Here is an 18329-nt window from a genome sequence, read left to right on the forward strand (position 1 = left end):
TTGGCTAGATAGACTGGAACCCTAAAACTCACAACAGCACTGGCCAATGCCTACCTTATGCCTACCTTACCATCTGGAGTAACAACCTTCCCATCCAAGATTTTTGCTGGAGCAGAAAAAAAAATGTCCTCACACACGCTCCTGAATGCGATCTTGGCACTTCAACTGCTTCCATGCCAGCAAATGCAAACAAACCCCTTCCTCTAGTCCAGTGGTCTCCAGACTATGGCCCATGGGCCAGATGTAGTCCTTTTCTTGTCCTATTCCGGCCCTTGGGGCACCAGTCCATCCATTGATGTCAATGATCAATAGCCATTGCATCCACTGACACAAATGATGGAGCACTATTCCTACCACTGACACAAATAACGGGGCATCAATTCTATCTGCTGACACCAATTATGAGTCACTATTCCTCCCATTGATACCAATGATGGGGACTATTCCTCTCATTGATACCATTGATGGGGCACTCTTCCTCCCACTGATACCAATGATGGGGCACTATTCCTCCTACTGATACCAATGATCGGGCACTATTCCTCCCACTGATGCCAATGATGGGGCATTATTCTTCCACTGACACCAATGATGGGGCATTATTCCTCCCACTGATACAATGGGTCAATGTTCCTCCTAATAAAACCAATGATGGTGCATTGTTTACTTTCACTGACGCATTTTCTAGTCCCATTGGCAATAGTCTGGCACGCCTTAAAGCCTGAAGGACAGTAAATCAACCCTTTTTTTTAGAAATTTTGGAGACCCCTGCTCTAGTCCATAGCCAGGGCAGTCCAACAAACATTTTCCTACCCACCATTGCTATTTTTTTCATGTATTTTTTTCTTAAATATTATTTACTGATTTACAATTTTTAGACTTTTTTCATCCCTTTTTTTTTTTTTCATTAAAGTGGAACTATACCCTCCTTTCCTTTACATTTAGCTGCCATCTTGGTCTCTGTTCTGAAGTTGCCATGGTGCTGCATGTGTGATCAGTTTTGACACCAGCCATTTGATGGTTTGACAGCACATGCAAATGTGACATTTATTATTCACGTCATGCCTTGAATATACAGTTGTGCTCATAAGTTTACATACCTTGGCAGAATTTATTATTTCTTGGCCATTTTTCAGAGAATATGAATTATAACACAAAAACTTTTTTTTTCACTCGTGGTTAGTGCTTGGCCGAAGCCATCTATTATCAATCAACTGCGTTTACTCTTTTTAAATCAAAATGACAACAGAAACTACCGAAATGACAATTACATACCCCAGTTCTTAATACCGTGTATTTGCCCCTTTAACATCAATGAAAGCTTGATGTATTTTGTGGTATTTGTGGATGAGGCTCTTTATCTTCTCAGATGGTAAAGCTACCCATTCTTCCTGGCAAAAAGCCTCCAGTTCCTGTAAATTCTTGGTCTGTCTTGCATGAACTGCACGTTTGAGATCTCCCCAGAGTGGCTCAATGATACTGAGGTCAGGAGACTGAGATGGCCACTCCAGAACCTTGGCTTTATTCTGCTGTAGCCAATGACAGGTAGACTTGGCCTTGTGTTTGGGATCATTGTCGTGTTGGATTGTCCAAGTACGTTCCATGTGCAGCTTCCGGGCTGATAAAGCAAATTTTCCTCCAGTATTTTTTGATAACATACTGCATTCATCTTGCCATCAATTCTGCCCAAATTTCTGTGCCTTTGTAGCTCACACATCCCCAAAACATCAGCAGTCCACCTCCGTGTTTCACAGTTGGAAAGGTGTACCTTTCATCATAGGCCTTGTTGACTCCTCTCCAAATGTAGTGTTTATGGTTGTGGCAAAAAAGCTAAATTTTGGTCTCATCACTCCAAATGACTTTGTCTCTGTGCTGTTTGGCGTACTGTAAGCAGTATACTTTGTGGCATTTGCGTAGTAATGGCTTTCTTCTGGCAACTCGACCATGCAGTCCGTCTTTCTTCAAGTGCCTCCTTATTGTGCATGTTGAAACAGCCACACCACATGTTTTCAGAGAGTCCTGTATTTCACCTGAAGTTTCTTGGGGGTTTTTTGTTGCATCCCGAACAATTTTCTTGGCAGTTGTGGCTGAAATTTTAGTTGGTCTACCTGACCGTGGTTTGGTTTCAACAGAACCCCTCATTTTCCACTTCTTGATTAGAGTCTAAACACTGCTGATTGACATTCTCAATTCCTTGGATATCTTTTTATATCCCTTTCCTGTTTTATATAGTTCAACTACCTTTTCCTGCACATCCTTTGACAATTCTTTTGCTTTCCCATGACTCAGAATCCAGAAACGTCAGTGCAGCACTGGATGAAGGATGCAAGGGTCTGTCAGGAGTCCAGAAACTCGTTGACCTTTTATACACACACACTAATTACAAGCAAACAGATCACAGGTGAGGATGGTTACCTTTAATAGCCATTCAAACCTGTTTGTGTCAACTTGTGTGCATGTTATCAGGCCAAAATCACCAGGGTATGTAAACTTTTGATCAGAGTCATTTGGATAGTTTCTGTTGTCCTTATGATTTAAAATGAGTAAACACAGTTGATTGATAATACATTGCTTCAGCCAAACACTAACCATGAGTGAAAGAAAAGTTTTTGTGTTATAATTCATATTCTCAGAAAAATGGGCAAGAAATCATAAATTCTGCCAGGGTATGTAAACGTATGAGCACTGTTTTGAGAAACCGTCCAATCGATGGGTTTAGTTCTATTTTAAGTGCTCTTTTATACTTTTTTTTTTTTTTTAAGGATTCCATGAAAAAATCTTTTTGCAAGGAATTATCACGAAAGAAAAGCCTTTTGTCCTTTTAATATAAAAAAAAAAAAAAAACAAACCCAATATTTATTACTTTGTCATCTTACATATTAGATATTGCAGAATAAGCACATCCATATCAGAAATTTAGAAATTGCTCTGGTCTGTATGTGATGTACATGTGTGAGAGACGAAGAGGTTATCTGTGAACCACATTTCTTGTGAAGGAAACCCCCCCCCCCCCCCCAATGGGTAACATGACCCCAAAAAACTGACATAAAGTGAAGACTAGAGAAAAAAAATTGAAGCTCTGTTTCCTCAGCTTAGGCAACCCGAATGCAGCGTACAACCTGTCAGTTAACATGAACGGCTGTGTGCAAATGCTTGTGTACTGCACCCATGTTTACAATAGCACTGCCATATACACATATACAGCAATGCACAGCTGCACCCGGTATACCTGAGCAGAGAAAATATGGCTTCTGTTACACTGAATGGGCTCAGGTGGCCCATGTGCAAGAGCCTTAAGCCCTAGTTTACACTGGTGTGGGTTTGAAATTGCGCAACTTCAAAGCCTCACATTAGTGCAATTTGCGCTGCCGATTCATTGCAATTTCATTTAACACAAGTCTATGTAAGTTGTAATGCAATTGATAAAAAGTATTGCAGGAACCTTTTTCATAATCGCTGAAACATCAGTTGCGGCAATATGAACGGTTCCAATGACGGCAAATGAGGGCGGTTTGTCATGTGATTTGGAGCTGTAAAATCACATGACAAGTCACATCGGTGCGAACAGGGGCTTAAACATACTTCAGGTCTGTTAAGCTCCACAATATTTACCTATATACTGTATCTGTAAATGTTACTAATTATTATTCTACCAAAGTAAAAATAAATTCATGTTTGCTGACCTTTATTCCAAGATAACTGATTTTACACTATACAGTAAATTTTTGATTTTCATCAACTCAAAAAAAGCAAATCTGTTTAAATTAAATAAATATAACATTTTTTCATTTTCAGAAATTTAAAAACTGTACACACCTAATTGCAAAGAACCCTTGCAGAAGTGAAAAGTGGCTAGCAGCCTGTGCTTCAGGTTAGTACCCCTCAAGCTATATTCACTTTTAGCAGTTTCTATATCATGTTTAACCTTAACGTGTATGTAAACCCTCACATATACCCAGTGAAGTGAACAGCCTCAGATGATACACAGAGATTAAGCAAATCTCCCTACATAAGTTTTAATTGTATATCTTTTTGCTTCCCTTTTCTATATTGTTTAGAAAGTGAACATCGTGTTAGAATTTTTTCTTCCAGTTCCAGCAGTGGGTGTAGAGTCTTGGCATACATTGTGTGTGAGCTGATTGGAGGAAAGGCACACGCCCCCCCCCCCCCCCTCCAGATAGGCAGAGAAAGGAAGAAACATGCAGAGCTGTGCTGGGAATAGACCAGCTCTCTGCTAATCTATCTCTATGCACCCACCCCGACACAAACTTCCAACTGCTTTTATCTCCTGTGTCTGATAACTTGTCAGAAGTTAGCATGCTGATAACAGAGGACCGGAGCAGCAGAAAGACATGGGACAGGTTGATTGGTTTCTATGCAGAGCTGCACCAGATTTTGCACTCTATAAAAACATTGTATATATATATGAATACAGTATATGTGTGTGTGTGTGTGTGTATGTATGTATATATATATATATATATATATATATATACACACACATACATGTATAATCTATATCCAATATATACATTTAAATGATCAGTTCTAAATCAAACAGTTCAAGCAGTAATAATTTGCCAAGTAAGTTATTTCTTGGATACACTTTTAAATTGTTGTTTTTAATCTTCTCAAATGTGGAGCTTTCATTTACATAATACCTGATGATCCTGCCATTAAGGCCCTTATTAACCACTTAAGTCTCTGGGGAATTTTTTAATTTTTTTTATTTTTCTGTTTACATGTTTTAAAATAAATTTTAAGCCCCAAAATTACTATAAAAGGAAGTAAAGTCTTAGTCTTTTCTTGTACCTACTATAATAAGACTTACCTGTAGGTACTGGGATTATTTCCTAAACTTGCACAGTTTAGGAGATATTCATAGTGCTTGCAGCCGATGAGGTCATCGGCACATACGCTCTGAAGGTCCGGCTTACCGTGCTGGATCTTCAGAGCCCGTGCCATAAAGGCAGCTCCCGAGTGCATGCCATTTGACATGGTCCACCACTGTCACCCAGTAATCTTCTTATTTTTGTGCAATTAAAAGAGTCTCTATTCAATAAAGCACTCTCTCTCCTAATTGCACAATAATAGGAAGATTTACCAATTAGGCATAGTTTCAAGTGGACTTTTTATTGCATTTTCTATTACTTCCTATGTGTGTTTGGTATATAGTTTGCACTGGCACTTTATTTCTTTGAAATGTGTATATATTTTTAATTATTTATTTTTCATTTATCACCATATTCATTTATTGAGGCAGCGCGATCACATACATTTATATACTTTCATTGTGGATGTGAGAACACATTTGGTGATTGCAGCAGCTATACAGTATATAATTTTTTTCCTTATAATAAGGTGTCAGCGCACTACTACTTCATTTACAATGAACTACCAGTGTGCTCAACAGTGGCGTGGTAGAACCACAAGCTGACAGCTGCAAAGCTGTTGGTATTTGTAGTTCATTGATTCACAGGGATCTGTGAATCAATGCAACCTTGAGGGCGGAGCCCTGCACAGCTGCGCTCTCTTTGAGTTGTGGCAGAAAGTACGGGGAGAAGATCCCCGGCTGGCTGCCACAAGGAGGGGGGGGGGGGTAATTGAGGGAAGAGGAGTCAGATGCTGAACATGTTTCATGTTACACCCTAAATGTGTGTAAAATGTTCAGAAAGGTGAACCTCTCCTTTAAACTGAGTCACTGGAGTTGTCATAGGCGTTTGTCAAATATGCCAACTATGCCCACCCTTTCTGCCCCCTACTCCATTCATAAAAGCTAGACTATCTTCCTGCAGTGAAAAGAGTTCTAGGAATTAAGGTGAACCTTTAATTTATTTGCCTATCCTCCATTCAGAGATCGCTTTTCATTGCACAAAGCAATGTTACAGCTCTTCTTATTGGGACGGGGGCGAAAAGGGTGGGCATAGTTGCCGTTTTTGAAGAGTGCTTGTGAAAGATGCAGCCTCTTGTATTAACTCCCGCAGCACCATAAGTTCACAGCTGCAGAAGTATCCAGGTGAGCAGAGAGCTGAAGATTTCAAAGAACAACTACCAGCACTTCTAATTCATTGTCATTCTCTGTCTCTTTTTTATAAAAAAATAAAAAGGAAAACCTTGGCAGCCTAAATAACACTTTGATAAGGTGCCCTTTTCATACATTGAATATACATGTTGATACGGTTTTACTTTCTTTATATACAGCTGTATGTTCTAACTGCTTATAAGTCATTAGAACATGTTAATGTCATGACTGACAGTGACAAGAAAGCTTTCAAAGAAATTTCTGGGGCCATGTAGTTTTAACTAGCATCAAAAAAAGGCTGGGAACTTATTGCTGTGCTGATCATCCTTTTATTTACTATTTGTCCCCACAATCTTTTTTTTTGTTTGGCTCACATTTCATTTACTTTCCAGGAAAGTGGGTTCTGACTAAAGAGTACGTAATTAACAGTGCAGAAAGCGGCAGATGGCTTGATGAAACGACTTACGAATGGGGATATAAAATGGAAAGAGACGCCCATTATTCACCTCAGATGCAATCTGCACCAAAAAGATGGCGCGAACACCTGACACACATTCGTGCTCTTGGGGCCTTCAGCAGATGGAAAGTGGTCCTTCTCATTGAGGATGCTGATAAAGAAAGGGAGTCTTTTCTGAGGTAGGATGTGATTCCCCTCTGCTAAAGAGGCGAGATAAAAGCCTGCTTCATTTCATGCATTTGGCTAAGCTTAGCTCTGTCATCTTTGTAAAGGATGTGTTTGTGTTTTTGAATAATATGTACACTATCCCAATTAAACTTTTGTATTTTCATTTTTAAGCTTTAGTGTGTGTATAGGTTGTGTTGCATTTAACCAAGGTGTTCTACTAGTGATAACAAAGGTTTCATCTCAAAATTGCAGATAGCTAATCAGACTGAATCCTGAGTATAATATTTTTCACTTGAGATCTAGATATGAGCACAGTAACTGCTATATTTCTGTAAGTTGTCTGTATCATTGAGTGTTTCTTTATAAGTTTTGGGATGGCATGAATTTGTTTGGGTTTTGCTAGAATGCTATGTTAATATTAGTTACATAGGTACATAGTTAGTGAGGTTGAAAAAAGACATCAGTCCATCCAGTTCAACCTATGGGGTGTGTGTGTGTTTGCTGTTAACCGTACATTGTATACCCCTGTATGTTGTGGTCTTTAGGGTGCTCAGCTAATAGTTTTTTGAAACTATCGATGCTCCCTGCTGATACGACTGTTTGTGGAAGAGAATTCCACATCCTTACTGCTCTGGCAGTAAAGAACCCCCTACGTACTTTAAGATTAAACCGCCTTTCCTCTAGTTTTAGTGAGTGGCCACGTGTCTTATTGTATTCCCTTTCTCTGAATAGTTTGTTCTTTATGCTAGGGTCGCCAGTACAGTATTTGTACATTGATATCATATCCCCTCTTAATCATCTCTTCTCCACCGAGAATAAGTTCAGTGCTTGTAGTCTTTCCTCATAGCTGATGTCCTCCATTCCCCTAATTATTTTTGTTGCCCTTCTCTGTAATCTTTCCAGTTCCAGCACATCCTTCCTGACGACCGGTGCCCAGAACTGGACAGCATACTCCAGATGTGGCCGGACCAGAGTCTTGTAGAGCGGGAGAATAATCTCTTTATTTCTGGAGTGAATCCCCTTTTTTATACATCCCAGTATTCTGTTGGCTTTGCTTGCGGTGGCTTGGCATTGCATGCCACTTCCAAACCTGTTGTCTACCAGTACACCCAGGTCCTTTTCCATCCTAGACTCACCCAGAGGTTTCCCCCCTAGAGAGTAGCTTGCTTTCTGGTTTCTGGCACCCAAGTGCATTACTTTACATTTTTCAACATTAAACCGCATCTGCCATGTAGTTGCCCACCCCATTATTTTGTTCAGGTCTGCTTGTAAGGTTTCCACATCCTGCATAGAAGATATTGGCATACTTAGTTTAGTATCATCCGCAAATACTGAGATTGTACTAGATATCCCCTCCTCTAGATCATTTATGAATAAATTAAGTATATGAGGAGAACAATGTAGGGAGAGATGGAGGGAAAAGTGGATTTGCAGAGGGGGTCTATGATGACAGAAGGTTATTTGTATAGCAATTTAGGAAAGAACCTTGATGATTGAAAAGGAATGTTACAAAACTGATGTTCAAGCTGGTTTTACTTATTTTACGTTGCAGGTGGAGGACAGCGTGTAAATTGCACCCCTCAGCCAAAACACGCTGCTCCTATGCAGACCCACAGGCTGCCATTCATTCTTAATGGCATCCCAACACATCTCCTTATCCAAGACAATTGGGCATCCCTTCTACCTTGTGCCAAATTTGCTTATAACAATTCAGTCCACGCATCTACTAACCAATCACCATTCTGGGCTAACTATGGTTTCCACCCCTCTTTTCTGCCAGATGCTGTTCCAGAAGCTTCTGTACCTGCAGTCCAGGATAGACTGACTTTCCTCCGAACCAACTACCAGATTCTGCAGGAAACCATGAAGAAAGCTCAGGGGGATTATAAAAAACATTTTGACAAGAAGAGAAGAGGTGGGGGGGCGTGGTCTGGACATGGACGGCTGAGGTTGTGTTCTCCCCGAGCTCCGTGCCTGTCCGACCCTTACCCGGCCGACGATCACTGCTGACGCCCGGGATGAGATCAGCGAGGCGCAGGAGGACAAGGGGAGCAGCTGGACTACCGAATACCCCCCGCCGGAACCCGGTTCGTGGAGATATCCAGCACTTCTTCTCACCCACGCCGGCTCCCGCCGCCGCCTCCAACATGGCGGCTGCACGCTCTCCCCCTCTGCAGGATGCAAGTCCTCCTCCAGCATCGCCGGCTTCCCCCGCTGCATCGGAAGCCCTGTCAGTCACCCCGGCTGCCTTTGGAGCCCCGGGACCCAGCCCTTCACAACCGGCTGCCCGGGTGGAGGTGGACTCTGAGCTCCGCGCCCTGTTGCGCGCCCTCCCCACAAAGGCCGACATCGAGGCGATCGTGGGCCGCCTGGAGGCGAAACACCGCCAGGAGGTGACCGCGGTCCGGGCTGAGGTACAGATTGTGGCAGATCGGGTGTCGGCGGGGGAGACCACCATACAGGCTATGGATGGACGCCTGGCTTCGGTGGAGGCTGCACTGCGGTCCCAGGAGGAGGTGACCATGGCCATGCAGATCCATATGGAGGATTTAGAGGACCGTAGTCGGCGGAACAATGTCCGGATTAAGGGACTGCCTGAGGCCACGGGTGCTGATGACCTTCCGGCCACGGTCAGCGCGATCTTTGCGCAACTATTGGGGGAGGCTTTACCCCCCCGCATGGACTTTGACCGCCTGCACAGAGCACTGGGCCCGCGTTCCTCGGATCCGGACAGACCGCGTGACGTACTGTGCCGCCTGCACAGGTTTGCCCACCGTGAACTTATCATCCGGAAAGCATGGGATGTGGGCACCCTGGACTTTGATGGAGCGGCCCTCAAACTGATGCCGGACCTTTCCAGGGCCACGTTATACCGAAGGGCCTTGCTGAGACCTCTGCTGGATTTGGCTCGCCGCAGCGGCGCCACCTACAGATGGGGATACCCGCTCTCTGTCACCTTCCGCAAGCCGAACTCTTCCTTCACACTCCGCTCCCGAGCGGAGCTCCCTGCGCTCTTCGCCTTTTTGGAAGCTGACCCCATCCAGGTACCCAACTGGCTCCTTCTACTACCCAGGCCGTCGGATCACAGACCACCTTCCTCCGGGAGCTTTCTGGGATCTCCCCGTCCTCAACGCTCCAGACGGAATTCCAGGCCCCGGGCGCCAGAAGCACATAGAGAACCTTGACTGTATTTACCCTCCGTCCCGTGCTCTTTTTGATGCCCTGAGGCGGCTCACCGGCTGGCTGAACTGATCCCTGGTTCCTTCACCTTGCCCTGCGTATGCCCACTTGACTCAGGTTTGCTTGTTGTCAGTACCCCCCCTCATGTCCGGGGTGCGCCCCCCCGCGGGTGCCCCTGCTTCACCTGCCTGCATAGACTGGCCTTGCTGCCCCCCACTGACTGGCAATTACTCCACCCGCTGCCCCCACTGTCCAAGGCGGGGGGGTGCTGGGGCCGGGCCCCGCCAAGACTGACGTTGCGGACCGTTATGTTGCCCCCACTTTGTGTACCCGCCGCATCTGCGGCCTGCGCTGCCATCCGCAGTACTGCTCGTGGAGTCCCGGGGGTGGGTGTCTGGGGGGGTCGCCTGTGGGCTCCCCGTGGGTTGTGTGGGGTGGAGGGGGGATTGGGGAGGCCTGTTATGGGGACCTGCACTTGTTCACATGGGGATCTGTTGCCGGGGATAATATGTTCTTATTGTTATTGTTTATTACATTGTTCGCTCCTGCGATCCTCGCATGCCCCAGAGCGGGGGGGGTCCTTTGACCCCTGGTCTTTTGTGGGCCACTTGGCGGAGATGCAGATAGCCGTGGTTGCACTACCTGTTTTATTATGTGCCTTTGATGCTGCTGTGGGTACTGGACTTGCCCTGTAGGGCTCTCAGTCTGGCCCCTCCCCTTCCAGACACACTGCTTTTCCTTATTTCTGTCTCTGACATCTATGCGATACTCACTGATAGGTCTCTCTCTCTCATGATGGTACCCTGTATCCTTTACCTCCTACTCTCTACTCTCCCTCCTATACACGTACACAGTGCTGGGTGGGCTGGACATCCGGACTCGGGTTCCATTTTTCCCGTTTTTGTATTTCCTGGTCTGTCCTTCTCCAACTCTCGACCCCCAGTAGGTTGACGCCTGGTGGGCTTTGTGCCTCCTGGCGCTCGTGCAGTAATTTCTGCTCTTTAGTTTTGCTACCTCTTCCTCTCCTCTTATTCTTTCTTTCTCTTGCATTCTCTCTCTCCCCTCCTACTCCCGTTCTTGTCTGCTCCTAACTTTTGCCCCTTTTTCCTTCCCTCCCCCCCCTCTTGTTTGTGTATACCTCCCGCTCCGTACGGGCTCATGGACGCCATTCACATTGTTTCTTTGAACGCCAAGGGGCTCAACGTCCCCGAGAAGCGGAAAGTCCTCCTCAATGAACTTCGCCGCAGCAGGGCGGATGTAGCTTTCATTCAGGAAACCCACTTTCGGGACGATCGCCTTCCACTCCTTAAGAACCGCTTCTACCCCTTTGCATACCATGCCACTAACACCGTGGCGAAATCTAAGGGAGTCTCGGTCCTCCTCTCTGCTAAAGCCCCCTGGCATTGTGAGGGAACGTTGGTGGACCCTGCGGGCCGTTATCTGTTTTTGAAAGGGACTCTGGGCCCGGCTCGCCTCACCTTCGCGTGCGTGTACGCTCCTAATGAGGGACAGGCCTCCTTCATGGTGGGCGTTTTGGAGAAATTGACCGCGTTTCAGGAGGGGCAACTCATTCTAGGGGGCGACCTCAACCTGCCACTAGTGCCCGATGTGGATACCTCCTCGGGGACGTCCTCGATCCCCCACGGGCACCGGAAGAGGTTCTTGCAAGCCCTCCATGGTGCACAGCTGGTGGATGTCTGGAGACTCCAGCATGGGGGGGAGCGGGACTACTCGTTCTATTCCCCACCCCATCAGACATATTCCCGTATCGATTATTTCTTGGTACCACACCGCCAACTCCACGCGGTACGGTCCACCTCGATAGGATCCATCACCTTTTCGGATCACGCGCCCATCTCCCTGACCTACTCCCTGACTGAGGGATCGGAGATGGGGTGTGGCGTTTGAGAGACTCGCTCCTCCAGAACACTGAGGTACAAGCGGAGATTCAACGTGAGCTTTCTGAGTTCTTTCGGGTGAATGACCCGGATGACTGTGACGCAGGCATGATATGGGAGGCCCACAAGACAGTGGTGCGGGGACTTTTTATTAAGCACGGCTCCCGTCTCAAGAAACAGCGCCAGCAGCTGCTGGAGCAGCTGTTGGATGAGATCCATGCCCTGGAAACTAGACATAAGCGATCCTTTTCGAGAGAATTGGAATTGGAATTGGAACTGATTGCACTCCGCCAAAAGGTTCAGGACATTCTCTTTATGAAGTCTAAGGCTGACTTGCAGAGGGCTCGTCAGAAGTTCTATCTTTCTGGCGACAAATGTGGCCGGCTGCTGGCGTCCTCCATTCGGGCGCAGAGGTTGGCTAATTACGTCCCACACGTTCAGTCCCCGACGGGACAGCGGGTTGCCCTCCGGAGGCAGATTGCTGCGACCTTTCGCGACTTTTTTTCCACCTTATACAACCTCCCTCCCTCAGTGTCCCCCACGTCTCATCTAGAGGAATATATCGCCTCAGCGCACTTGCCTTCCCTCGCGGCGGAAGACTGCGAGTCGCTGGAATCCCCGATCACGCTGCTAGAGTTACAGGGCGCGCTAGGCTCCTGTAAGGCGGGTAAGGCTTCTGGGCCTGACGGCTTCACGCTCCCCTACTTCACCACTTTTCTACCCACCCTCGGCCCCCACTGGGTGAAATGGCTCAACCTTCTAGGATCTGGGGAATCTTCCTTCCTGAGGGACTCCCTTCGGGCGCACATCTCCCTCATCCCGAAGGAGGGAAAGGACCCCTCAGCCTGCGCCAGTTATCGCCCGATTTCATTATTAAATGTGGACCTGAAAGTGTTCGCAAAAATCTTGGCGAATCGACTTGGACCTTATATGTCCCGTTTGGTCCATTTAGACCAGGTCGGCTTTATACCATCCAGGGAGGCTCGTGATAACACGACCAAGGTCCTCAACCTCATTCATGTTGCCCGGTCCACTAATACCCCTTGCGTTTTTCTGAACACGGATGCCGAAAAGGCCTTCGACCGGGTCAGCTGGAGGTTTATGACGTCCACCTTGCGTACTGTAGGCCTCGGTGCCACCATGCTGTCCTGGATTGGGCATCTCTACTCGAGCCCGACTGCGCAGGTGAAGTGCAATGGAGTCCTTTCGGACTCCTTCTCGATCTCCAATGGCACTCGCCAGGGCTGCCCTCTCTCCCCCCTTCTCTTCGCCCTCTCCCTGGAGCCTTTTCTGTGTAGGGTGAGAGCGAATTCAGACATCACCGGACTTACCGTTGGGGACTTTGAATGTAAGGTCTCTGCGTACGCAGACGACATGATGTTTTCTTTGACCAACCCTGTCGTCTCTGCGCCTAACCTTCTCAGGGAGTTGACGCTATACGGTACACATGCTAACCTGAAAATCAACTTCGGTAAATCGGAGGCGATGGGGGTCGCTATCCCCCCGACCTTGATGGCCGCCATATCTTCCTCGCTGCCTTTCTGCTGGACCAAGGGGGCGCTCACGTACTTGGGCACCCGCATGGCACCGAATATCTCGAAGCTTTACGAGCTCAACTTCGCCCCATTGCTCGTCGCGGTCCGCCGCCTCCTCGAGGCCTGGTCAACCGGCCTTCATTCCTGGTTCGGGAGGTGCAATCTGCTGAAGATGACGGTCCTCCCTAAGGTTTTGTACCTGCTCCAGGCTCTCCCAATTAAACTTCCGTCCGCCTTTTTTAAACAGCTGCACTCTCTCTTTGTGCGGTTCATCTGGGCCACGGGCGCCCCACGCTTGTCCTGGGCACTTTTGACGTTACCCAAGCACTGTGGCGGCCTGGCCCTGCCGGATGTGCACAAATATTACTTGGCGACACACCTCGGTCGCCTTCTCGACTGGCGCAGACACTCCGCATACAAGTTGTAGGTTGGCCTGGAATTGGCGCAATCTACGATACCCCTAGGGGGTGCCCCCTGGTGTAAGGGGCACTGGCCACCCGCTCTGGTATCCCACCCTGCGATTGGGGTTACCCTCTCTGTGTTGGCCCCGGTCCTCCTTAACCCTGCTATTTCTTCTGCAACTTCTCCGCTGTTTCCGATTTTGGGGAATCCGGCGTTCTCTCCGGGCCTGATGGATCGAACATTCCAACCGCTGGTAGACCGTGATAAGAGAGTGGCATCTCGCTTTACGTGCCCAGGTGGCTGGCCCTCCATAGCAGAGCTATCGGACCCGACGGGGCGCTTTGCCCTCACCTGCACCATAGCTTTAAAGACGCCGACCTGTAACAGACTGCAGGAGTCCAACTATAAGTTGCTCACCAGGTGGTACAGGGTCCCTTCCCGTCTGAGCAAAATTTTCCCGGGGACCTCCGATACCTGTTGGCGCTGTCAGGAAGGCAGGGGTACCCTGCTTCATGTATTCTGGTCCTGCCCGAAACTGCGAGACTTTTGGACCGCGGTGGGCTCCCTACTAGGAGATTTGACCGAACATACTATCCCAGACACGCCGGCATTTTTTCTCCTGCAACGCACCAGCATCCCTCTGAGGAAATATAAACTTTCTATTGTGCCCCATGTCCTCTGTGCGGCTAAATCCTGCATCCCGCAGTACTGGAAGACCTCCCGATCGCCCACCATCAGGGACTGCATGCGGAGGCTGTTCGAGGTGAATAGACTGGAAGATTTGACCCTCACGGCGCTCCACCAGCGTGAGAAGTATGAGAAGGTATGGGGATACTGGAAGGTCTTCGTCCTGTCAGAACGGGGAACATCTCTGTTGGGCTCCTGAATCCGGACGAGAAAGTCATCCGCGGAGGGAGTGGTCCCCGGGATCCAGTGCGGAGCGGTTCCCCCCCCCCCCCACCTCCCCCTTTTTTTTTCCCCTTCCCCTCCCTATCCCCTTGCTCTCCCTGTTGATGTGTGTTTGTCCCCCTATCTGCCTGTCCTCCTCTTTCTCTTTTCTGTTTTCCCTTTATCTCTCTATTGCTGTCTTAGCTTTACTTTCTGAACCTTGAACTGGAACTATGCTGCGCAGACGATGAGTCTGCATTGGTCGCTACCACTTATTTGGTGCTGGCGCACAACAACCTTGAGTACCTCCACATGGGCCTAGTGCCCCGGAAACTTGGTTATTTGTATTTGTAGATGCTTACATGACGCACTTGTTTTCCTCTGTTGATGCTTCAGTATCTATCCTGACCTTTGCACTAACAGCACGTATATGCGTGCTTTCTTCTTACTTACTTGTTATTTACCTCGGTGATCTGCATGTTTTGGTTACATTACACTGTATTGTACTGTTTATCTGGTTCAACCTTTACAATAAAATCATATTTGAAAGAAGAGAAAAGGTAATCCTGTGCTGAAGGTTGGGGACAAAGTTTGACTTTCCACAGCAAACCTCAAACTTGCTTGTCCCTCTCGGAAACTGGGCCCAAAGTTTATTGGACCCTTGGAGATTAAGAGCGAAATTTAACCCTGTAGCTTTTGAATTAAACCTGCCAAGCTCAAATAAAATCCATCCAGTCTTCCACGTCTCCTTACTTAAACCAGCAGTGTCTAGTACTTTTCCTGAAAGAGAAGAGCCACCTCCACCATCGGTTACTGTAGGGGAAGACACAGAATTTGAAGTGGAAGCCATCATGGATGGTCGACGGAGAGTGAAACACATTAAATGGAAAGGATTTCCACCTGAGGAGAACTCTTCGGAGCCAGCAAATAATGTGCATGCTCCTAAACCTATTCAGAAATTCTTCAACAGGTTCCCAGAAATACAGGCACACCTAGGCATCCGGAGGCTGCCCCTCCGGATGGGGGGGGGGGGGGGGCAGCACTGTCAGAGAAGAAGTCCCAGAAGTATTGGTGGAAATGCCAATGCCCAATATGGTCACGCTAATTCATACGTATTAGCGAATGGCACGCAATGGCGCATTGGCGTACGTAAAGCGCGCTAATTGCCAGTGTTCACTGGCTTATAAAGACATCAGTGGCTATCGGAAAATGCTGGATTATCTTCAGCTTGTATCCTATGTTCCTGTGCCTTCTGCCTTTGTTTTGATTACCAGTTACCGACCTGGCCTACCCCTGGCCTGCTCTGGCTTATCTCCTGGCTCTATACCGGGCTTGCTTCTCGGACCTGCTCCTGTCTATTCCAGATTGACATCCTGTGTCTGACCCTGGCTTGATCTCGACTACGCTACTTGTCTCTGCTCCGGACTGACCTGCTGTGTTTGACCCTCGGCCTGGCTTCTACCTTGCTCCTGCCTACTCTACTGTCAAGATCCGCCAGCACCTCCAGAGAATCTTCTGCTGTTACCACCTTCTCTGCCCGTGGGTGTCCTCGCATCTGGTCTCTTCAGACAGCTTCACCGGGAGGCAACCCGTGCATCTTGGGGCACAGTACCCTCTGTCACCACCATCTTAGCCGCAATGGGAGCCCTCTCGTCACTTCAGCCTCCAGTCAGGTACCTGACAGCCACAACTCTTATCCTGTGCATTTAGTTTGACACCCCTGGTAATGCACATTCAATTTATTCTTATATTTGCAAAAAAGAAATAAAGACACACTGAAGGAGGGTGGGGCTAACTGTACAGAGCATCTCCTAGCTATGGAGTAAGGAAGGGGCTCAGTTAATTAACCACTTCTGGACCGCCTGCCGCAGTTTTACGATGCTACTTTGACGTAAACAGTGGGACGGTCCTCTTTCACATAAAAGTGGTCCTAGCGGCTAATTCGCCATGGGATTACTTTTATGGGCGGCGGAAGAGGTGCCCCCCGCCGATTCCTGGTCGCTTTCCCCGCTTACCGGAGTCGTCAGTAGCAGGGAAAACGATCCGGTCCTTTCAGGTCCTAGGCAGGAAGTCGAGTGAGGGCAAGATGGCCCCCACTTGACTTTATGGCCTTGGAGGACTGGAGCGACGTCATATGTCGCTTCCTCCCAACGGGCCTTAAAGGGCCCATTTTTTTTTTATTTTTTTTTTGCTTTTAAGTGTAGATGTGATATCTGAGGTCTTTTTTCAGGACCTGTCCTGCTTATTTCTATTACAAGGAACATTTACGTTCCTTGTAATAGGAATAAAAGTGATGCGCAGAAGTGAACGCATACGCAAGTCGCGCCCACATATGTAAACCACACATGTGAAGTATCGCCGCAATAATTCTAGCGCTAGACCTCCTCTGTAACTCTAAACTGATAACCTGTAAAACATTTTAAAGCGTCGCCTATGGAGATTTTTAAGTACCATAGTTTGCCACCATTCCATGAGCATTATCACGTACCTGATCCGAAGCCGGAGTGTAGAGAGGGCTCCCCTTGCGGCTAGGTGCAGAGCACCCCTGGAAGTGGGACAGGGAGTGCTATGCCCGAAGTAGCACGGGTTGCCGGCTGGGATGGCCAGATAGAGGCTGGTGCCAATGAGTGGTAAAGTCCAAGGCGGATCTGGAGCACTTGGCAAGCCAGGCAGGTGTGCTGCAGGAGCAGAGGTAAGCTGGGTAGCCCACAGGATACTGATAAAGCGAAGTCAGGAGCCAAGCCGGGTCAGGCACTGGAGAAGGCAGGAGAGAGTCCAGGAACACACCAAAAGGTCAGGAGCCAGAGGTTTCAAGAGGAGTCAAGGTCAAGCAATCCGGGTCGGCAACAGGAAGTCAAAGATCAGCAAGCAAAACAAGGCACAGGGGAACACGGGAAGCTGAAGATCATCCAGCAGCTAGTGACTGTAGCTGCTGACCTTAAATAGGCCGTTTGGCGCCAAGCGCCATTACGCACGGTGTACGCGCGTGCGCGTTGGCGCACGCACATTCTTGATTGCGTTTGCCCGGAGTTGGCCGCGCATGCGTATTCGCGCCAATGCACGAATGCGCTGATTGGCCAAACTGTTGGTGGTTACCGGACAGTGCCCCCCCCCCCCCCCCCCCGAGGGGCAGCCTCCGGATGCCTAAAAGGGCCTTTTTTTCAGGGAATTTCTTGAAAAAGTCCCGTAGCAGTCTGGGAGCATGTATATTTTGTGCAGGTTCCCAAGAACTTTCCTCCGGAGAATAGCCCTTCCATTTTATTAGATACTGGGCTTGCCTTCCTCTTCTACGGCAATCCAGAATGGATTCCACTTCATATTCAGTCTCTCCATTTACCATAACTGGAGGTGGATGCAAATTATCTCTATCAGGAAAGGGACCAGGATTGGCCGGTTTAAGCAAGGACACATGGAAAACTAGATGAATCCTGTACGAATTTGGAAGACACAATTCAAAAGCCACAGGGTTGATTACTCTTTTGATCGGGAAGAGGCCAATAAACCTTGGACCCAGCTTCTTGGATGGGCAGGACAGCTTGAGGTTAAGAGTGGACAGCCACACCTTGTCTCCCACCTTCAGGGCAGGACTGTCTTTCTTCCTCTCATCGTAAAATTCTTTATAGTCTTCTTGTGCCTTTTGCATGGTCCTTTGTAAGAGCAGAAAGTACTCTTGGAGGAAGGCTATCCTATCTTGCACAGCAGGTACCATAGTTTCAGGCATAGGGTTAGACAGGAAAGATGGGTGGAAACCATAGTTCACAAAAAATGGAGACTGGTGT

The 18329-nt window shown here is 47.8% G+C and overlaps 1 protein-coding gene across 1 annotated transcript in view; it reads left to right on the forward strand.

Moving 5' to 3' along the window:
• Positions 1–18329, forward strand: part of SLF1 (SMC5-SMC6 complex localization factor 1) — a 181734-nt gene that overhangs the window by 4521 nt on the left and 158884 nt on the right. The window contains exons 2-3 of the mRNA XM_082247713.1: positions 3796–3871; positions 6415–6658. Coding sequence (XP_082103839.1) covers positions 3796–3871; positions 6415–6658 — 320 coding nt within the window. The remainder of the gene's footprint in view (positions 1–3795; positions 3872–6414; positions 6659–18329) is intronic.

Source organism: Pelophylax lessonae (assembly GCF_965119305.1).
Source record: "Pelophylax lessonae genome assembly, chromosome: 1".
NCBI classification, from domain to species: Eukaryota; Metazoa; Chordata; class Amphibia; order Anura; family Ranidae; genus Pelophylax; species Pelophylax lessonae.